Raw genomic sequence first — 23,283 nt, forward strand, 5'->3', positions numbered from 1 at the left:
TCAATATGAAGTGTGTATTAGATAATATTATAGGATTACTGCCAATTTGTTCGTTATGATTATGAGACGGTGTATAAGACAATGTCTTTTTTTTTTTAAAGATGGATGCTGACATGTTTAAGAACAAAGAATCAAAAGGTGTATAATTTACACGTAAAAGCTTCAACAAGAAAATACCCATGTGCACAGAGATGAGGCAAATGCAGCAGGAACTTACAAAATTTTATTCAACATTTGATCTTGATGAGAATAAAAGTTAAAATATACAAAATTTAAAAGTTGAAAAATCAGTGCGATGTCATCTATTTAAGTATTATAGTTAATTATAGTTAGGTTTTTACTTAATAAAAGGAAACTGGAGTACATTGGGAGAAAAAAATCTCATAAATAAAGCCTTTCCTCAGTTATCTATCAAGACTAGAGAGAACATATTTGAATGTATTTAACTTATAGAGAGAGACCAATGCCAAACGCAAGATTCATTTTCTAGGCCAATGGATGATTGATTAATTAAAAGAGAGAATGCCGACAGATGCTAGAGAGCAACTACTCACTAATGCACATTTTACATGTATCAACTCAGGTAGACTTCATAATAACCATGAGATGGGCACTATTCGTTCTACTCTGCAGATGGAGAAACTGAGGCTTGGAGGGGGCTAGCAGGTGCTTGGGACTAGAGCCAACACTTGGATCCAAGTCTATCTTGTAGGTAAAGCTCTCACCTTCTACGTTCTCTGGCTGAAGAAAAGTTTTGGCAATCTGTAGAGCCCTAATGTTGTTTTAGTCTTTTTTCTCAATGATAAAAGAGTTTGGAACAAATTTCAGTTATGTGTGTTAATCGAGAAACCTAATAGGTCAAAGCACTTCACAGGTGGGGAAAACATGGAAGGCAGAGATGGAGTCACTGACCTAAGATCCGTGGCTTGAGGCCAAGGTTGGGCTGACTCCCGCCACAGCTCTTGGCCATAGTGGCCCCGACCTGACCTCTTCTAGAGTGAGAAACTGGAAATCCATCTATCAGTCCAGAACTTGGGGCCTTCTTTGGAAGACAACAACTGCAAAAGTCAAGGACAGGTTTTGTGGGTACTGTAAATGGTCCATTCAAAGACCAAAAAGCTTGAGTTCTCTCCAATTTCAAATGTTTTAAAAAGTTAAGTAGGCTCTTCCAACCAAGTTGGGTCCTGCCAATCAGCCTTGAATATCAGTGGATGTGCCTTTCTTGGAGTCCCACACAAGAGATAGTGAGAAGAAAGGGCACAGGGGCAGGACCTTGCCCTGGGGAGGCCCAGGCTCAGTGAGAAGTGGGAGTCTCGTTCTAACTGCAAAGAGGGGATCACTGAACTGGAATGACATGGCCCTGTTTGCGTTTAAGTTTTCTATTATTGTGTGACAAATTACCACAACTTAGCAGCTTAAAACAATACCCATTCTTTAGCTCATGATTCTGTAGGTCAGGTGTCTGGAAGGCACGGCTGGGTTTTCTTTTGAGGCTTAAATCAAGGTTGGCTACTTGTCCACTTCCAAGGTCATTGCTGTTACTGACAGGACTCACTTCCTGGTGGTTATAGGACTGGAGTTCCTGCTTCCTCGATGGCTATCAGCCTGGGGCCACTTTCAGCTGCTAGAGGCTGCTGTCATCGCTCTTGTGTGGAAGATGAAGAATTCAGTTTGGGACATGTTGAGTTAGAGAAGAGGACATCCAAATGGCTGACAAAAATGACAGAATCTTTGGTGAACTCCGGAGTTCTCAACTGGAAGTGATTTGGCCCCACAAGGAATGGTTGGCAATGTTCTAAGATATATTTAGTTGTCACACCCGAGGGGTACGGCCATCATCTAGGAGCCAGACATCAGGGACACCGCCAATCATCCTACAATGCACAGGGCAAAGAAAACTTATCCAGCCCAGTGTCAATAGTGCTGAGTCTGAGAAACCATGAGTTACTGGTTGGTACCTAAACCCACAGAGCGAGGAAAAGGGGGTATGAAAACAGAGCCCTAAGAGGAGGGCAGGCCAACCCAGAGCTTGAGAAGAAGCCAGGAAAGGGGAGGAAAATCAGAGAACAGAGTGGAAAAACAGGGAGAGGAAGGGGTGTGGATTCTGGAAGGCATCAAGAGCTGCTGAGGGTCAGGCAATGAGGAGTGCAAGTAATCACTGGATTCCTGGAGACAGAGGCCACCAGAGACTGTGCCTGAGCAGCTGTCTGTCTGGGCTGAGTGGGTTTTCCAGAGGGGAGGACAGAACAAACACCAGCAGAGGCAGGAGAGAAGGAAAGAAAGAGAGCAGCTTCTGTAGAGGGACTCAGGCTGGGGACACTGAGATCGTAATGTGGTAGTGGGGGGACGGGGGCGACCACAGAGTGACCCCCCGGGAGAACCGTGGGCATGAGAACTGGGAACACTGCACCTCTCACTCGGGGCCCTGCCAGGGGGGGTGCCTCCTTAAATGGTGCACCTCGGGTGGCCCTTGTGCCCCGCCTGGTCCCAGTCTTGCCTCGGAGAGAGACCAGTGTGACAAAGAGGGACACCTCTCCCATGATGGCCAGAAGAGAGGAAAGCAAGGTGTGGGTGAGGCTGCAGGGGGGCTTGGAATTTTGGTGGAGGAAGGTTGGGGAGACCTATCCTCAAAGTAGGCAGTGGGGTCACTTTTGAGAATAAAGGGGAAGGGGGACAGGGGTTTGAGGAAAGGATGTAGTTCTGTTAGGAAGACTGGGCAGGGCTGAGGGTGCAGGGGGAGCTGGGTACTCTGAAGATGGAGTCTTTTCCCTTATTTCATCCCCCTGAGTTTTTGTTTTTGTTTTTGTTTTCCCTTTTGGAAAAATGCTCATCAGCGTTCTGTCCAACTCTGACTCAAGTGTTAAAACATTTCTTCCCCCAAATGACTGTCCTCCATCTACTGATACTCATTTTATGGGTCCGATCTGTTGAAAGATAAGGAGACTATTACAGCAGAGAAGGGAGACAGCCATTGGGCTGAGAAAGCAAAGAACACTGATTAAAATATGGGCCTTCCTGCATGAATTGTAATGCTTTTTATAAAAGCAAAATTGAGAGAAATTACATGAAGCTTCATCTGATTTTCTTAGAAGTCCTGAAATTCGCAAGTGCTAGAGAATTAGAATATTAACAGAAAGAAAGGCTATTAAAATTAAAGGGGATTTGGAAAGAACTATCATCTTTTTTTATTCCTTTTCATTGTAAGAGATGAGCCAAGATGTTCTTTAAAATTCAGCATCTCTGCTTTTATTATCACAGTAATGCAGTTCACTGTGATAACATTAATGCTTCCTCCCAAATCACAGTGTTACTCCTCCAAAACAAGTGTCTTCTACATTCAGAGCCTTGAGCAATCCAATCCCCCTCCCCACACCCCTCCCAAGGGAGGAGCAAAAGCTCCCTGACTCTGCAGAAGCTACACACCCACATCTGCTGCGGAACACAGGAAGAAGGGCTGTAGGTCCTGTGGATGCGGGCTGTGCTGGGAAGTCCACCCCCATGGCTGTGTTTCTGAGCCTGATGCTCTTTCTCCATGACTCCCATGGTTTGGGTGAAGATTGAGCCGGGTGGCTTCTGTGCTGTCCCAGCCTCATGAAGCCTGGTTTCTGGACAGCTGCCTCCTCACCAGCAGTCTTTGCAAAATGCCAGTGTGGAAATTGGCCTAGACGATTCTCAGCAAACTAAGTATTGTTAGGGAGGGCAGAAGGGGTGTACATGCGCTGAGACAGTTTGCTTCTTCATCATGAACCCTGAGTCATGCTTACAACCATATTCGCTGAGGGAAAGACTTTTTCTTTAAGGTGCTGTTACCAAAAAGTTTGTCGCATCTACAGAAGGCAGCACGTGTTTAAAATTGTGAGGAAAAATTGTGAAAATCACTTAGCTGAGAGGCAGATGGTTCTGGCTGATGGAAGCAAGACCAAGCATGTAGTGTTTTCCACCCTGAGGATTCCCATCCCACCCCCCCAAGCTGTCCCTGCAGCCATGGGGTGGGGGAGCTTCTGAAAGTTACCTGGGATCCCCACTACCTGTATTCCTCCAGCCACAATCAGAAATCTCTGGGGAAGGGGGAGAGGGGCGGGGGCGACCACAGAGTGACCTACTGGGAGAACCGTGGGCATGAGAACTGGGCATGAGAAGTGGCGGGGGTGGGGGGTACAGGCTGGCTGAGGAGCTGGCCTCTACCCTCTAGAAGCCTTGAATCACCCCCTGAACCGCCATGAGGTCGCCCAGCACTTCTTAAGGGCAGTTACTTTTAAGGGAAGAGGACTATGTTGCAATGGAGGGACTCATCTTTTGCCCTTTGTTAAATTGTTCCACAAATTGGTTGTTTTACATAAAATTTGAAATTACAATTTGACAGATCTAAAGCCACACCAAGAATAAATGGCTGACACAAGATGGGACCCTTAATTCCAAAGTCCAAATCTTTCCCTCCGTCCAGTCCTTAGCCCCAATCCACCGCCCTCCCCCTTCTCTCCACCACCAAAAGTGCAGGGGAGGCGGGCAATAGGATTGAAACTTTGGTTTGTTAAATGGGTTTAAAAGTATTTGCTTTGAGGATCCACAAAGCCAGGGCGGAAACCGATTTCAGCGAGACTGGTTCTATTACAGCAAGCGCTGAATTTCGTAGCGATGGGACCCATCTACTATCTCCGTCCGAACTTTGATCACCGGAGAATTTTCCTTTCTCCCGCGCGCTGGCAGGTGGCAAGAACTTGGGAGTCCTGGAGGCTGGCGCTCTTTCCAGGCACCCAGCCTTGGGGCACCAGGCGCATGGGGTGGGGGTGGGGGTGGGGGTGGGGCGCGGAGGGAAGAGAGCCCGTAGAGCTGGTGCGGAATAGGGAGGCCAGGAGCCGGGGCTTTGGGGAACCAGGGGGAGCCGGAGGTAGGGAGAGACACAGCCAGGGAGACCCGCGAGCTTGGGGGAGCCAGGGTAGCCGCGCCGGCGCATAGCGTGGGGCGCACACAGACAGACGTCCTGGTCTTCCCGGAGTCCCAGGAAAGCCAGTGGAGGGTTTTGCTAATCCCTGCACCCCGTGGCGGAGGCCACGGCGGGAACAAGCCAGGCGGGGTTTCGGAAAAAAAAAAAGAGGCTTCGCTAGACAGCTGGGGCGGCCCGAGCTTCCAGTGTCTGGACTCTCTCAGGGGTCTGTTCCGCCTTCGCGCATTAATTGTGCGGGGACTCCGTATGACTCCAGTGCCACTGTCTTGGCCCAGCCAGGCCTGGCCTGGGGCACTCGCGTCCTTCACCGTGCTGCCTCTCCTCGTGGCCCCAGCCCATCGACGTCCGTGGGCTTCGTCGAGACTCCTTCCCCAGAGCAGCGGCCCTCTGCTCCCTTCCCGGTGGCCCCAACCACACAGTGGCCCTGGGTGATGAGAGATTCCGCAAGGGCAGGCTCCCCCATGGGCGAGCAAAGGTGACGTGCGTTCCACTGGGGGCCTGCGGGAGACGTGGTACCTGCGCGAGGGTCCAGGACAGCCGAGACTCCGGGGCCCTAGAGGCCAGATGAGGCCGGGGTCGGTGAGATTCCCGGGGACTTTGGTCTCGGGCGCAGGCGGCACAGAGTGGGGGAATCACGGGGGCGGCGTGTCTGGCTCCCGTCCGGACCAGGGCGGGGCAGAAAGCTGACCCTGGGGCGGGGACCGAGGCAACACTCTCACAACGCTGTCGGGGGAGGGGGCTCGTCACCCACACTCACCCCGGGCTTAGGGACCCGACGGCATTTAAAGGGCGGAGGGCGGGGCCCGGCGGGCCGCACCCAGGAGCTGCTGGCAGCCACACTGGATGGGGCGCCCATGAGCTTCGGCGCCGAGCCTCCTGGCCAGGCCCGGGAGCGACTGGACATGGCCTCGTACTGCGACGGCTCGGGTGTGTGCCCTGCCCCGCACAGCCAGGCCCGGGCAGCCGCGCCCCCGGCGGGCTACGCGCGCGGGGATCTGGGCGCGGCGGGCGCCGGCCAGCGCCTGTGGCTGAACGCACCGGCTCTCAGCCCCGCGCCCTACGCGCCCTGCCCCGGGGCCGCGCCGCCCTACGCCGCCCCCGGGTACGCTGCGCCCGGCCCCCTCCTCGGCGCCCCGGGCGGCCTGGCGGGCGCCGACCTCGCGTGGCTGAGCCTCTCGGGCCAGCAGGAGCTGCTGCGGCTGGTGCGGCCGCCCTACTCGTACTCGGCGCTCATCGCCATGGCCATCCAGAGCGCGCCGCGGCGGAAGCTGACCCTCAGCCAGATCTACCAGTACGTGGCCGGCAACTTCCCCTTCTACAAGCGCAGCAAGGCAGGCTGGCAGAACTCCATCCGCCACAACCTGTCGCTCAACGACTGCTTCAAGAAGGTGCCCCGCGAGGAGGACGACCCAGGTGAAAAGGGCGCGCCCGTTTGCCCCGTCCAGGACTCCGCGGATTCCCGCAGCCCGGTTGCTGGCACGCTAGGACTCGGGGCGGCCTGGGGCAACCCAGTCCCTCCCGCACTGCACAGCTCGGGGTACTGAGGCGGGAGGAGAGGGAGGAGGAGAGACGTGCTTGGCAGCGGCCTGGCCCCGAGACGACCCAGGGACCCGCAGACCCTGCCTTGAGGTCTAGGACTCTGTGAGTCTCGAAATCTCTGTGCGCTCCCGCGGAGGAGGAACCGGGAGAGCTGGTCAGCTGGGCGACCTTTGGGGTTACTTCTCTGGGCTTCAGTGTCCTTTGCTGTAAAACGGGGAGGACAGTGGCTGCCCCAAGAACTGGTAAAGCCAGTGAGACGCCGCTTCGAGAAGCGCGGGAGACAAGCCAGAGGCCAAGCAGGGTCCGCTGGGCTCCACTGGCAGCGTGACTGCCACAGTCCAGGTGGCTGTGCATCCCATAGACTTTCTCCCTGGCCTTGAACGTAGAGGGGCTCGGTATTCTTGGTTGTTGCCCTTCCCCGGCCTTTCCGGGATGTCCACACTCTTCCCAGTCTGGCTGTGGAGGCCCTCCCAGGTACAAACCTCAAGGTTTAGGGTGGCGGTGAGGACTAATGGCGGGACCTCGGGGGGCACCTTCCTGAAGTAGACCACCATTCGTCCTGTTCACGCCATGGTCGGTCAGACCCCAGACGTTTTGAGCTGAGCCCTCTCTTCTTGCGCAGGTAAAGGCAATTACTGGACCCTGGACCCAAACTGCGAGAAGATGTTCGACAACGGGAACTTCCGACGGAAGAGGAAAAGGAGAGGAGAGGTGGGCGCCCCTGCTCCCTCGGGAGCCAGGAGCCCGGGAGGAGCCCAGGCACCGGAGCTGGAGCCCCTCGGCGCGGCCTCCCCGGACCTGCAGGCCCCACCGTCCCCGCCCGCGCCCGACGCCGCCGCCTGCTTCTCCAGTTTCGCCTCGGCCATGGGGGCCCTGGCTGGCGGCCTCGGTACCTTCCCCGCGGGCCTGGCGGGGGACTTTTCTTTCGGGAGACCGACGACGGTCGCCGCCCAAGGGCCCCAGGCCCCAGGCCCCGCACCCGGCTTCGGCGCTAGCCATCAGAGGGCGGCCACCGGCTTCCGCGTGGGCCACTTCCTCTACAGTCGGGAGGGGACCGAAGTTTGAGGGGAGGCGGGGATTGTCCCAAGTGCTGTCCAGAGGTACTGAGCTCCAGCCCGGATTCCCGTCTGCTCGGCGCCACAGAGTCGGTGGAGTGGAGGGAGCGCAGAGCCCTCCGGGAGTCGCTGCACAGAACTGAGTTGAGCGCATCTCAGCCCCCCGCCCCCCCTGCCCCCCGCCCCACCGTGCCCCACCCGTCCTGCCTCACCCAGGGGACCATTCACATGGAGCCAATGGGCCGCTCCCTGCACCACCAGTTCTTCCAATTCGTCTGGACCTTGGACCCATGCTCTGCCTGGATCCGCCGTCAAGGGGCGACAGGCTGGCGCCCAGACCCAGCTTTTTCGAGGGGAGCCTGGCCCATTCCAAAAAGACTTCTAGGGGCTTGTGGGAGGGCAGCCCGTGTGCTACCCGCCGCCGCCCATTTCCTCCTCCAGCCCAGCCTGGTCCACCTGGAGGCTCAGGGTCTTCCCTCGGTGGGTGCTCGAGGGAAGTCCCAGGGGGGTCAGCGGCAGCCCTGTGGGGCCAGGTAGCTTCTCTTCACCCTCACCGGGAGTGTGGCACCGAGGGGGATCTGGCACTCCGGGGACTGGGAGTGGGACCGGTGTAGGAGGGACTTTCTTGTGGCTGCAGGTGCTGGTGATAGAAGGAAGGAGGGCTGCCAGAGGCCAGGGGATAGCAGCTCCTTTCCCTGTTGGTGCCTGGCCCTTATTGACCTTGTCCTAGGACCAGGTGCCTCAGGGAACCACAGGCGCAGGGCCTGGCACCCCAGAGTCACAGGATGGGCTCCGGTTTGCTCCCCACCCCATTCACACTCACACCCTGGGCACTCTTGCTCCTTAACTCCTAGCTGGGGCCCAAGCTGCCCCTTGCCTGCAGAGGGAAGAAGCAGGTTCCTGTGTCCATGTAAGCCCGCCCTCCTATTTTGTACTTACCCAGAAGGTTCCCTTTGGAGTCCACAGCCACTGGGAGGAGAAAGTTCAGCCCTGGTACCAAACTTAGGCCCTCTCCAAGTTTCTGGTGCCTTAGGGGCACCAGTCATTTCAGGGTGCTTGGTGGGCTCACCCTCTTTCCCTGCACCCAGGGACTCCAGAGAGGCGCCTTCTCTGGAAGAGCACAGGGAGAGAAGAGTTAACCTGGGGTGGAGCAGTGGGCGGATTAGTGAGCCAGCCAGAACCCCTGCCTCCACTCTCACTGCCACAGGTGGGGGCAGGTTTTCCATGCCTAATTTAGAATCCCAGTGCTGGTGCTGGAAAGGAATGGTTGCCCTTGTGTCTGTTCCTTGGAGCTGACCAGCAGCAGTCCTGAGGAACAGTGGGGTGTGTGTGTGTGTGTGTGTGTGTGTGTGTGTGTGAGAGAGAGAGAGAGAGAGAGAGAGAGAGAGAGAGAGAGAGGAGAGGAGCGGAGAGGTGAGCAGCTGGAGACATGGATAGGGCAAACCAAGAGTTGGGGTGAATTTGGACCCTGGGGCTTGCGTCACTGAACCTTCCAGGTGGCAGCCACAAACTTGCTCACTTTTCAACATCACAAGACATCTCACTGCTGCTGGCCCGCTGGAAGAAGGTAAGCAGCGGGCTAATTCTGTTTGTGATGCCATGTTGCCCAGCCAGACTTACAGCCAAGGCAAAATCTCTTTTGGAGAAACACTCCCCAAATGTATTATGATTAAAGAAGGCCAGAAAAGAGAAAGAAAATCCTTACCTTACAAACAAAAGAATTTTATCTCAAGCCTATTTTAATAAACTATGATGCTAAAAAGAAACAGCAATATATGGAACTAGAATGTACGCACTGTTTTATACATGCACTCTTCCCAGAATCCCCACCAGAGACCCTGAGTTTGCAGGACACTTAGAAAGAGAGAATATTTTTTCAAAAAGTTTGACAACATTGGGAAAATGCAATGTACAATGAGACAATCAATGGAGCTTTCAGAAAATTGGCTGACCAATGCATATATAAGCACTGGGTATCCTACCTAGCTTCGTGACTGCTAGAAATTGGTGCAGAGCTGGTCTTTTTTAGGAAAAAAATACTTTTCAAAAATATTTTTCAGTTTTTGGCTCATTTGATTCAAAATCAGTTTTTGGTATTTGAAAATTGTTCATCTGTATTCAAGCTGTATACAATTAATAGGTCATTGTATAATCAAATAGATGGAATCTTCGTGAGAAATACACAATTACAAATAATTCTAGCCCCGTGGGGCACTCAGAAATCAGAATCCACCTCTCCTTGGTGACAGTCCAGTGTCTGGATGTCTTTTCACAAGGGGTGGGAGGTGGGGGCGGGGGGAGGGTCAGCCCAAATGCAGTTTCTGGGCCTTGGCACAATCAGCTTGGGAGCCCCTTGTTACCCCAAAGAGATGTTTCCCCAGAGAAAGGAAACTGTGTACTGAAATCACAATAAATAAACAGAGCAGAGCAGCTTGTAGTCAGTTTATAATTAACTCCTTTCTTCTGTCGGGACTCATTGAACTTGACCATGGTTCCAAAAGCAAGCTGCCCCTGGGCCACTGAAGGGCCAACTCCTCTTCCTCAGATGGGGAGCTGCTGCTGGGAGGCCAGGAGAACCCCCTCACCTAGGGACTTGGGGTCCTATCATGGTGCTCAGGCCCCATCTTCTCCACCTCTCTGCCCCTTCGGTCTTTAAAGTAAGGAAGCCTATGGAAAATTCCAAAATATTTTAAAAATAACTGTACTTTGCAAAAGAAGTACCTCTGCATGATGTGGTAGGAGCATGATGGAATGTCATTGGAATACGCTGCTCTTTGTTTGAATAAACATTTTGGTGCTACATAGTTGCAAATATAGACACAATGTGTCTCCAATTCAGAAGGGAAAGACAACTAAAATTGCCAGGATATCAGGTTATTAGAATTCTTTCTTTTGCTGAACAGCAGTGGAAATTTTCAGGTCATTGAAAACCAAAGGGTGTAATAATGTAATAAATTATAATCTCCCCCAGAACATGTTCATCCTGGGTGGGTGGAGAGAAATCCCCAGGCAAAGAAGGATCCATGATGAAAACTCAAGAATATGTTAAAAGTATTTTTAAAAGTGTATGTAACTAGCGTTTTAAAAGGTGAGCACTGGATTTCAAGATATGAGCTTACATTTCACATATTGATTAAACATTGAGTACGTTTATTTATGATGGACAGAAGTTTTGCATTTTAACAATGCTGCCCTGGCAAATAAGTGTTCAACTTTCAGTCTTTAATTTCCTAAGTGTATCCACTTCAATCAAGTGGCAAAAGGAAATAACATTACAGCAATTATTATAACTCTCCAGTGAGGTGGGAAACTGAAGTTCATTGTCATTGTGCCGATTGAAAAGCTGAGCCAATGGGCTAAGTGTTCTCCAGAAGCTCATCTAATGAGAGCTAGAAAGGACTCTTGAAAGACATGCAATCCTCCTCTGACCCATACTTAGAAATGCATCTTCATATGCACATATCTGCACACACGAACACACATCATAGTGCCACGCTGTGGCTAGGAGTCGCAAGGGAAAAGCCATGGATGGCAGCACCTATGCAAAGACATAATACTTTCAACGAATACTGTGAGAATATCACATTTGCATTCAGGATTTGACTTCAGTTGGAGAGGAACATGTATGAATATCACAGACTGCAGGAGGGGTCAAGTCGCATACATCCTAATAAAAGGCAGTGCTTTGAATAAACCTTTACAGGTGCCAGATACGTACCAGGCTTTGTGTTCATCCTTGCAGGGAATTGCCTGGGCCCATTGCTGCTTTCCCAGGACCTCCTTCCAGTGGGCGAGACAGAGATGAAGGAGCAATTATAGCCTGCATCTTGGTTATTTGGCTCCAAAATGATGACTTTGTGATCAAGTCAACAAGCCATTTCATTTGCGAACACACAATTAGTGCATTTTGTCTTTAAATACACCTCACTGTGTTTGCCACACTCTGCTAACTCAGGATGTGTTTGTTTGATTTCTCGGTTTTATAACTTCACTGTGATTGAGGCCAGGAGTTGAGCCCCGCCCCAGGCTGGAACCGGTCCAGTCCGCTCCTTTCTCTGCAGCATCATTCAGGAGCCTTAACATAAAACCTGTCCTCTTACTAGAAAATCTACCGTCTGATAGTGACAAGAGACAGCAACTGTTGTGACCAGAGCTGGTCCTTCCTCAGGGCTCCTGGAGATGAATTTCTTTTGTGCATCCCTGCATCCACTAGTTGAAATTTTGGGAACTCTGCCTCTTCTAATCTAATATAAAATTTGCTATACAACATTATTCAAGGCAAATTGCCTGGCACCTGCAATAAATTGACTTCTTTCTTTGATCAGCTGTCATTGGTGACGGAACACAAAGAACGTGAAATATTTTTAGTTTCACTCAGCTCACAGAGGGTAAATGAAAAGTATATCAAGTTGGATTTTCATTTAAAAAATCAGAATTGTATCCCTGTTTTAATATAGAGCAGATTGAACCGATGAATCATTAAGGCTTTCTCTACCCCCAAGAATCACCCATCCATCCATCAGACATCGATTGATCATCGAGGTGACAAGGACTCTGTTAACTGCTTAACTGACATTATCTCATGAGGCCCCCACAACCACCCAGTGAGGCAAGTATTATTATGCCCATTTTACTGATATGGAAACTGACCCATTAAGTGACTTATTTCCCAGAGGCTGCAGATAACACCAGGCAGAGTCTTCAGGAACCTGCTTACCCTCTGCCCCTGACTTATCTGCCTATCACTTCAACCTTCAGATTCCAGAAGGACCTCACTTTTCAAGAATCTTTCCCTGGCACCCAAAGTCAGAGTTAGGTGTCCTTCTGTCCTGCTCTTGCAGCTCCTGGATGATCTGCATCACCATCACCCCCCCTACCCCGGACTATAGTCCATGTGGGGAGCAGCCTGCCTGCCAGTGTAGACATCCAGGTGGTAGCAGTTGAATGAATGAATGAATGAATGAATGAGTGAGTGAGTGAATGAGTATGTGACTGGGTGTAGTTGTACCCTAAGCTTTCCCTACACTCTCCATCTCATCATAGGACCCCCCACACTGTCCCCTATGATGGGCCAGATTCCTCCATACATAGGGTCAGGTCTTTTTCTGGATCCTCCAGATACAAAAATGACTAAGACAAAGCCCTGGGGACAACTGCCCTTATGCAGAGTGACCCATGCTGGAGAACTAAGTGCAGAGGAGGCGTGGAGCTGGGGGCATGTGGGTAAGAAAGTTCAAACTCCAGTAAGGTTTGGTTAGTCCACATGAACTTCACACTTGGATCATGAAAGCCATCAGAACAATACCAGTGGTGTTCCAGAGAATGAAGCAGACACTCGGTGGCCACCCCTTGATGAGAGGTTAACCACATAGTCCTTTATCGGAGGGATGATTCCACATATGCCCGTGCGCCCAGGCATTTTCCAGGCCTACTCTTCCCTTCCATCTCTGCTCTCCCCCGAGTGAAGACCCTTGTCCAAAACAAGGCTTAGCGCCTGAAGTGGCAGGAAAAATCTGAGACAGGAATTGTATCATGCCTCTGGGTTCCTTCCACAGGGTCTGGGCTTAACAAGACTGAAAGATGGGGAGAGGTAAAGAATGTGTGTGCAATAGATAATTTTCACTGTCTACTTCTGGAAGTGTTCAGAGGTCTGCCTATCTCCCGGGCCCTAATCCATTGCAGCAATCCATCACTGTGGCTGGCCCGCACATGTGCATGCACCAGTGGTTTGGCTCTGCCTAAGGCGTACATTAACTTCTGCACCTGAACCAAACCACCTGCTCCTTTGACTGGACCTCACTTTGCTGGGTCCACTTTACTCCAGGAAGCCTGAGGGCAGGTCAGTGTAGGGGGAGATGGACTTCAGGAGTGAGTAGAATTAATACTTTAATGAAAGGTTTCTGTTTCAGGATTCTTGAAAAGTATGGTGCTTAATTCTCTATGCTGTCCTTTTTTTGTAGTCCTGAGTGGAACAGGACTGCTTCATTGCTTTATTTACATCCCCTCCTTTATTTCTGCTAAAAAGAATAAATCACATTATATATTTTTACTGGGGACTATTCAAAACAATTGGTCACATTCAACAGAACAGCATAAGAGAGAAATCATACAAAAAGGAAGGAAGGAAAAACTTTTAAACAGTCATTTGTTGTAAAATTCTTTTTTTGAGATATAATTGACATATAACTATATTAGTTTCAGGTGTATAACATGATGATTCAATATTTGTATATATTGTAAAATGATCAACGCAATAAGTCTGGTTCCCATCCATCACCTCATATGGTTAACATTTTCCTTTTTTGATGAGAACTTTTAAGATCTACTCTCTTAGCAACTTTCAAATATACAATAGAGTATTATTAACTACAGTCACCATGGTGTACGTTACAGTCCCATAGCTTATGTTATTAGCTGGGAGTTTGTACTTTTTAACACCTTTATGCAATTCTTCAGAGATTTATTGCCCCCAAACTGTTTTTTGGGGGGTAATTTACTATTGCTTTAATTTTTTCTGCTGTGCCCTGGTTGGTATCTATAATGAATGAAAGATATATAAGAGACATACGAAATATAAGAATCCACATCAATAACGCTTTTTTATTAACAAGATTTCCTTTCCATCATTGCCAGGAATATTTCTTCATTTCCAGGGTTTGCGCATGTGAGTCTGTTAGTACACATAACCATAATTATGCATTTATTGCAGGCACAAAATTAAAATGAGATTTATAACAGGAAAAGGTCATATATTTTCAAGCAACTAGTAAGATGGATGTTACCACATTCTTCTGACCTCTCAGGAGGGACCCCACTCTTCAGCTCAGATTTCACATGGGCTCATTCACACAGCAAACTCAAACCTCCCTTGATAGCCTAATGGGGCATCCTCAGTCAAAAGGACTGTCAGCCTAAGCGAGTGCAGAAAGACGGGCCTTTGCTGAGACAGATCATCCGGCTCCCCACCTGCTGGACCAGGCCTTCACCAAACCAGACACGGTGCTGTGGCCACTGTGAAATGGACACATTGAGTTTAGAGGTGACCAAATCTAATGCTTTATAAATGCTACCACACTTACAGACTGAGTGAAATCTCCATAAGAGAGTAAAAGCATAGAGCCAGGCTTTTGAATTTAGAGGTGCAGAGTCCTGCAGTTGAAATGAACCCAGCTGAGATGCACCGGCCGAGGCACAAGTGAAGGTCATGATGGTGACCTTTTATCAAGGCCTCTGTGAACAGGGGCTTCATAGACACCATGTCTACTAAAAGCTCATACGGAGGGGAGGTATTGTTAACTAAGCTTTTTTACAAATGAGAGAACTAAGGCTTGGAGAGATTCAGTGATTTGCCCAAAGTGGGTGGGGCGGGAGACCAAAGTTGAAAGCCACTGGCGTCTGACGCCCTAATCCATGGTCTTCCCATCACCTGAACAGCCTTTCCTGTAGCAGATGGACATGGCAGAGAAACTCAGTGTCTCTGGTCCTCAAGTTCAGCTCTTGAGAACTGAATCAATCCATTGCGTCCCATTCCCATGAAAGATCAGGCGCGGGACAGAAACATGACTAACTTTGGACTTCCTTATAAAAAATATATATAATTTAGTAAAAATGATTTTAAAAAACAGAAACATGACCAACTTTTGACTTTCTTGTAAGAAACACAACTCAGTAGGCAAGCTCTTTTAAAAAAATTAAATATGACTAACTCCTCTGCATTATATAATTTATTAGATATGATTTTTAAAATTAAGAGAAATCACTTAATGAATAGAGATATAATCTATAGCTTCCAGATAGGATAGAAGGGACAAAAAATATTACAGTAGGAAATTCCAAATTATTTATCGTGTCTGGCCCACCACCTGTTTTTCTGTGGCCCGTAGACTGTTTTTTCCATTGGTTAAAGAAGAACACAAAGGAAGGATATTTCACGACATGTGAAAATTACATGAAATTAAAATTTCAGCACCCATAAATAGAGATTTACTGAACACAGCACGCCCATTTGTTTAAGTGCTGCCCACGCGATGTTGGCGCGGCACCGACGCCCATCACAGACCCATCACAGACCGCAGCTGCACTGGATATGATCACCGCAATCACAGCCACACACCATCAATCCCAGTGATGGACCCCGTGCAGCCTCTTGAAGACTGCGTGTGTTGACATTCCAAGATGTTTTTTTTTTTTCCATCACCAGTGGCATACCCATTATCTCAAAAGAAGAAAAGAGTGGACCTCAAATGTTGTAATTTTAAGGCATGGTAATGTGGGTTATTTGGCTATTGAGTTCCATGGTGAGGCATCACGTGGATCAGGCAGGAACACCATCCCTGTGCTAAAGCACACACGCTGCATCAGAATTACTAGACTAAGCACTTCTTCATTCAGGACAGCGATGCTCAGAAGAATTAGAAAATTTACAACAGGCTTTATCAGCACAGCAAAACTTCTTCACAAAAATAAGAAGATGAACACGAGGCTGCCGTCCTGGGAGGTTTCCGAGTGTCTCCTTTGTCAGGTAGGCAAGGAAAGCCTTTAATTCACTATAAAATAATTAAACTGGATCTGGTGCAGCGGTTGAAAAACGTGCCCAGGAAATGTTCAGAAAAAAAAAAAAAAACTCACTTAAGACTATTAGCTTCTGCTCTCAATTTTGTTCTATTATAATTATGTTTTATAATTTGAATGTCATCAAAAATTTTGTGGAAATTTGTTTTCTCTCTTGTTATAGAAGTATCAAAAAAAAAAATCCTTTCCAGAAAAAAAGTTGTTGACACCTGATTTATCAGATAATAGGAAAGGAGGATAGAAAAGAATCATTAAGCGTGAACACAAAATAAGATGTAGAAATAAGCCCAAATACGTGATCAATCATAATAAATGTAAATGGCCAAACTGCTCTACTAAGGACAGATGATTGGATTTATTTTTACTGCTGCTGATTAGAAATATACCTAGAATAAACCTCAAGGAAAATTAAAAGTGAAGAAAGAAGAAGACACAGTAGTCACATTCTAACCAAGAGAAAACTGGAATCGCAATATTAATACAAAATAGAATTGAGGTGAAAACATATTGATATGGGTAAAAAATAAATCTACATAGTAGTAAATTCACATCAAGAATATATAAGGAATATAAACAACCTACAATATTTTCTCATAATTCAGTAAAGAAAAACTGACAGAAAAAGCCACATTTGACAAATTCACAGAATAAGTGATCAGAACCCACTTCTACCTAGCTCAAGTAGACACATACACACAGATTAGTAACACTGTGGATTTGAATATTGAAATTACCCAACCTGATATAACAGAGATAATTAGAACCATATGCTAAAAATGATGGTACACATTTTACGCAAGTGTTACTTTATAAATTAACCACAGGCTAGATCTCAGTGGGGAATTTGAACAATGATGGAAGAACTTAGTGACATAGACCAGGTTTTCTGACCACAAGGCAATTAAATTAGAAACCAACAATAAAAGATCATTAAGAAGATGTCTGGATATCAAAAAAAATTCTTAAAGTTCTTAAAAATGTTCATGGCTTAAAAAGGAAATTGAAATGAACAATTATGAAAATGCTGGAGAGACAGTTGTTAAGGTAAATATTTAGCATTATATATTTTTGATGAATTTATTTAGAAAAACAAAGGATATAAAAATAATTGAGTTACAGGGTGCCTGGGTGGCTCAGTCGGTTAAGCGTCTGCCTTCAGCTCAGGTCACGATCTTAGGGTCCTGGGATCGAGCCCTGTGTCAGGCTCCCTGCTCAGCGGGGAGCCTGCTTCTTTCTCTCCCTCGTCCATTCTCCCTGCTTGTGCTCTCTCTCTGTCAAATAAATAAATAAAATCTTTAAAAAAATAATTGAGTTACATCTTCAATAAAAGTAACTAGCAAAGAGAAAGTATGTTAAAGAAACAAGAAGGAAGGAACTCATAACAGTGTGCATGGACTAATGAAAAAGATAACAAAACAATAGAGACCGTCAACAAACCCAAATGTGGGTTCTTTATTTTTGTTATTTAATTATTTAATGAAATTATTTTTAAAGATTCTATTTATTTATTTAACAGAGAGAGAGAGCACAAGCAGGGGGAGCAGCAGGCAGAGGGAGAAGCAGGCTCCCCAACGGAGCAGAGAGCCTGATGCAGGGCTCCATCCCAGGACCCTGGGATCATGACCTAAGCCGAAGGCAGATGCTTAACCAACTAAGCCACCCAGTTGCCCCACAAGTGTGGGCTCTCTTAATAAAAATAAATAAATTGGGCAAAATGTTAGCAAGGCAGATCAAGAAGGAAAGAAAGAAGAGGTGGCTCCCTAAGCAGTCCTAGGAAGGATGGGTGCCTCTCTCCTTTCCACCACCTTACCTGGCAATGCTGATTGCACTCTGAGGACCAGTCCTGCGGACCTTCACTCCAGCTGCTCCCTGGGACCTCCCTGGCATGTGACTATTATATCCCTGCCTCCTGACATGTCATGTGGTGCCTGAGTCTGCTTCTTAACACTTGACATCACTCCTGAACTCCAAACATGTATATTCAACTGCCTCATGGACATCTGCATGTGCATGACCTCCACACACCTCAAGTCCAGTGTGTTCCAAGCAGAGCTCATCTTAGAGACAAGAGTTTCAGCACTGAGACAGGAACCAGACAGTTTGGGAGGACTGGGAGGCAGGGCAGCAGTGTGGGGTCAGAGGGTGTGGACAACTATTTCAAATACTGATCCCAAAGAGGAGAGGGGAGGAGGAGGTCAAATTGGTTTTAATTTTGATTGGTGTTCAGTGGGAGCATGTTCAAATGCAGAAGATAAAGGGCCAATAGGAAGGGCAAAGGCAAAAATAGAGGCCAGAGAGGGGAGAGCAGAGAGAGGAAGAAGGAGGCTGCTCAGAAGTGGGGAAGGGTTGACCCAGAGGGGACAAAGTCCATGTTCTCCTTTGAGACTCCAGGGAAGGAGCTGGGGGCGGTGAGGGGGTGGGAGGAGGGAGTTCCCGTGGGAGTCTCTAATTTCTCTGAGAAGCAAAAGGTGAAGTCAACCTGTCGAGAGGTAGAAGTAAAGAGGGAGTGAAGGAGTGAAGGAGTTAAGGAGGCAGTGGTCTTAAAAGGGAAGGTGCTGAAGACTATAGGGGCAAACAACAAAAGGAGTTGAGTAAGTGTCCCTAAAAGTTTGAGGACTATCAACAAGACTCCAGATGAAGGCAGGGACAGGTTCCTTACTCAGGTCTGAATCCTGGCATCAAGCAGGGGGGCAGAAGCATCGAGGCCCCACCTACAACCTAAAAATCCATGTCAAAGATCTTCAACTAATTTTTTCCAACTAAAAACTTAAAGTTGCTTTGGATTAGTTCATAGGTTCAAGCATTTTAGAGCCTGAAAGACCCTTGAGATCATTCTTCCAAGGACAGCTAATACATTGCACTTGTTGCTCTATTCCTTACTTCCACGGCAGACATCAGTAATCACGGGGCTCTTATCTTCTCCATCTTGACCCATCTTCAGAATCTTTCTCACCATTGTCCTTCAAGAAGCCATTATCTGTCTTCCAGCGTTCACACATGGAGTTTAATGTGTTTCCAGCCATGATAACATGAATGAAAACTGAAAAAAGTCAAGTGGTTTGTTTAAAGCGGAACTTGCAGTTAGTGACAGAACTATGCCTGGATTCTAGGTTTCTCAACTTGGTCTGCCATCTTGTTATGCTAATGTACCATGGAAAAGCTAGCCTACCCACCCTAAGGAGTGGTTATTCATATTTTCAAATATTTTTCCCTCTTCCACTGAAAAAGATGTGTTTTTGTTTTTTTTTTTTGAGAGCATGTGCCCCTCATCCACCTCTTGCTGGCAGTACACAACAAGGAATAAATATTAGTTTCTGCACAAAGCACCTCTATGAAAATTGAAATGTTTGATTTAAAATTTTTATTGCACAGATGCTGCTATTATAGAATGGAAGAATCTGCCCTTCTCACTGACTTTTTCTTCATCCAGGCCTGGAGGTGACCTGGTTGATTCCCAGGTCTGCCCCCGCTCGCTCACTGTTCTCATCATGGCCTCCACAGACACACACTAGGTAAGCAGTCAAATGTTGTGTTAACCTCTAATATAGCTTAGCAGAAGTAAACAGAATCCCATGCATCTTTGAATGTTTTCTTGTCTCATTTTGCATGTTTTCATTTCTTGAGTAAATTATTTGACTTAAATGTTTAAGACTCAACTTGAAGGAACCCTGAGGAAGAAAATAGTAGGATAAACAAACTCTCATTAATGTGTCTTCAAACTGAGTCAGACACGCCTCATAAAACAATAGACAGCAGCTTCTGGTTAATTAAGCTGGAGTCACGTTATTTTTTAAATAGTTGTGAGGGGGAAAAAACAGGCAGATTAATTACTTTTTGACTGAACTGATGTCATTATATTGGAGGGGCTTGAATAAAGTTTATCAAAATTATGAACAGGTCTGTATATTTCTTCTCTCGGCAAATAATGACTGGGTGCTCAGCATGTACTTGGGGCTGTATACAAACAGCTTGTAGGCGAGTTAGGAAAGAGAGTAGGAAATCAAAGAGGGCCATGACTTGGGACACGGGGTTATATCCATCTCCATGACAGTGTGTGGCCCAAGAACGCTTCATTATGAGGAGCCCCTACTCGTGGATGCTGAAAGGTTGAATAGAGAGTCTCCACATGAGCTGAGTGGGAGGCACTTCTGGTAGCAGAAACTAGGTGAGCAAAGACCTGGGAGTCTGGAAACAGCAAACAGATGTAGGGAGTGTCGGGGTGAAGGGATGACCTCCATCACTGAGATTTTCCCATTAGGTGAACAGAGGAGTGTAACAGAGGACTTAAATAGGAGGTGGCTTTAGTCATGGTCTTGATTTTTTGAAAAGAACCAGAAATCAAGTCAAGGATGGTACCAATACTTGACCAATGGGAGAAGGAGTCAGGTTAACCGCTCTGGAGAAATTCTCAGGGAAATGGCTTATGCAGCTAGAATTTTATTCTATGTGAAACTTGGCTCCCATGTCTTTGCTGTGACCTCAAAAAGACTACTTTGGGGTCCAAGCTCTGGTCGCAGTCTCTGAAAATATGCAATGCCCGGTCTTTTTAGCTGAGGTGACGAGAATCCTACTTACTCTTCCTAGATCCACTGGTCAAGTGGTCACTCAGTTCAGATTTCAATCAGCGGTTCTGTTCTCCTGCATTTTAACACAGGCACTTTCTGTGGCTTCCAAAAAAAAAAACAAAAAACAAAAAACAAAAAAACAAAAAAACCCTTCCATGAAAACATCTATCTAATGGAAAGCTCTCTAATGTCTACACTATGGTCTCTGGGAAGACAACCAGAAGCTTGAGGCACACGAGTCCAGGTGAAGAGCATCTCTATCATATGTGACATGCACAAAAGGTAATGAATGTCCCCCGAAGTCATACGGTCGCAATGTGTTCACATTACATGTCATGTCAGGTCACCTTTTCTGGGCCCTCTTCTGCCATCAATGGGACACAATCACTCACTTCCCAGTGACTCCCTTTGCCCCCAGGTACCTGTCTCACCATACTGAGACTTCATTGTTTATGAATCTGCTTCCCCAGTCAGCCATCTCCTTCTTGTAAGAAAAGCCTAGAACTTATGCTTCTCTGCCACCCAGCATGTGGTTTTGTCCCTGGCATTCAGAAGATGCTAGAAGGGTTTATTTTGTACTTACCTTACCTACCATCCCCTCCCCCCTTTTTATTCTTAAGATGAGATGTTTCTGACTCATTGCTGTATTTTCTCTGCCCCTGCCAAACACCTTGGGTCTATTCATTCCAGGCCCAGAGCTAGAATTCTTTCTTCACCGAAGCAGCCTGTTATTTACAACATGACAACCTTTCTGGAGAATTAATATTTTAATTCCACTGTCATTCATATTTTTAAGTTTGACTTCAGTTTCAACTGGGTCTAGGCAATTTTCACAGGTATGTTTATTCTGTTCATGGTCTGATAACCCAGATTTTGTATGAATAATGAGCCGATAGTCAGATGCCAGATAAATACTGCTCTGTTTTGTTGTTGTTTGTTTGTTTGTTTTTTGTTACATCTCCCCACTTGGGCCATGGGTGGCATCACCATGACCCAGATTGAGCCAACCTTAAGCACTGAGTATCAGCAGAAGTAATTCGGAGATGACAGGGCAACACAGCTTCTGAAAGGATATTTCATAGGCAAAATTCCTTTCTTAAACGCACCCTACTGGTTCCAGATATTTAACTGAAAATAATCATAATGTTGAACTTAAAGCTTCTATAGGTTTACAGTGAAAAACCTGATCGGATTACCTAAGCTTTATTGTTCTCTTGAAATTGGAAGGGATAAAATGTTGTAAAAATGAAAATGTTTTCAGAAACTATTTCTCCCGATGTCATTTCTCTGAAGAATAGCCTTAGCTTTTACTTAGAGATTGGTTGATAAACAGTGGCAATAACTACAAACACCTCTTTTAAGCTGAATTTATATGAAACACTTAGGGTAGAGCTCTTCTGCTGTACTGGCTGAAAACCAGCCTTCCCCATCTCCTTGCTTATCTAAACAGCGATGACACGTACCCAGAGGATCAGTCTGATAGGAATGCCATGTGCTGGTGATAGGGCATGACTGGTGTTGCGCTCAGGTTGAAGGTTGCTTCTCTCTTCCCTCCAACCCCATTTCCTCCATCAGGCGAGGCCCCAGAGAGCTGGTGTCAGACTGTTTTATTTCTTTTCCCTCCCCAGCTGAAGTCTCTATGGGTCAAGGGTGCACTGTTTCAATCTCATTGGGGTTTATAAATAGGACTATTTCATTCTAACAGTGAGACTGAAAACAGTGTTTCCTGTAAGAGCCGGAGCCCACCACCTATAGAGATCACAGGGTGAAATGACAAGAAGGTCCTACTTCATCCGGTTGGTCATATAGTCATCCGTAAAATTTGCCTCTCTCCAGGGTCTTTGTTCTCCCAGGAAAGGTGCAAATGGCCCTCTGATGAGTATGGAATGTGAAGCAATATTGACTTTGTCCTTCTTCTGTACCCAGTTTCACATCCTACTGCCAGCCCTATAATTCTGGAGAGAATACATTTCCGAAGAGCATAATCAGAGGAAGGTTCAGCTGAATCATGCTCGTTCCTGCACATGTCATGTAAGATCCAGAAATCTGTACAGTTTTATTCATTAAAATCTGATTCTTTAAAAGTTTTATACTAAAAACACAAAATTGGGAGATGATTTTAATGACCTCTTATTTTCTTTCAAGCACCATCAAACACCAGTTTGGCATAAAGTTCCTGGTTCGAGGGAAAGAGAAATTGGTCATTATTTTCCCTTGAATCATTACTATCTCTCAGTACTGAATGTGAGTCATTATTATTGAATTGCTCTCGTCTCTCCAGCCTGGGCCTGGTCAATGACTGCAACACTCAGGACAGAGGCTGCATGGCAAGAAATAGAGCAAGAAAGGGAAGATTCGTCACTCAGCCACCTTGTATTTCAGGTACAAACTGATGGCCAGGTAACTGAATTAAGTCAAGGCAACTAAGATACCAACTCAGGTTAGGTGGATTCTCTGCCCACCGGCCACTTTTCTTCCCAACCCATGATGCATGCCATGGCCAAGTTTGGTTTCCCAAAACAGAGGTTACCTCATTTACCTCTGGAAATATCCAGGGGCACCCAAAAACAGAAACTGCCTAGAACTCAAGTTCCACCAGAAGAAGCAA

The 23,283-nt window shown here is 47.1% G+C and overlaps 1 protein-coding gene across 1 annotated transcript; it reads left to right on the plus strand.

The window, feature by feature from the left end:
* The first annotated feature begins 5,847 nt into the window (after positions 1 to 5,847).
* On the plus strand, positions 5,848 to 7,549 carry FOXI2 (forkhead box I2). Its single transcript, XM_027587932.1, has 2 exons — positions 5,848 to 6,358; positions 7,107 to 7,549. Exons 1-2 carry the CDS (start codon positions 5,848 to 5,850, stop codon positions 7,547 to 7,549), a joined length of 954 nt encoding a protein of 317 aa, XP_027443733.1.
* The last annotated feature ends 15,734 nt before the right edge of the window (positions 7,550 to 23,283 follow it).

This window comes from Zalophus californianus, chromosome 15 (genome assembly GCF_009762305.2).
Source record: "Zalophus californianus isolate mZalCal1 chromosome 15, mZalCal1.pri.v2, whole genome shotgun sequence".
Taxonomy (NCBI): Eukaryota; Metazoa; Chordata; class Mammalia; order Carnivora; family Otariidae; genus Zalophus; species Zalophus californianus.

Excerpts from the sequence above, each read along its gene's own strand:
- FOXI2 (XM_027587932.1), top strand. The coding sequence starts at position 5,848 with ATGGCCTCGTACTGCGACGGCTCGGGTGTGTGCCCTGCCCCGCACAGC. Across the intron at positions 6,359-7,106 it reads CCGCGAGGAGGACGACCCAG|GTAAAGGCAATTACTGGACC; the intron begins GTGAAAAGGGCG and ends CTTCTTGCGCAG.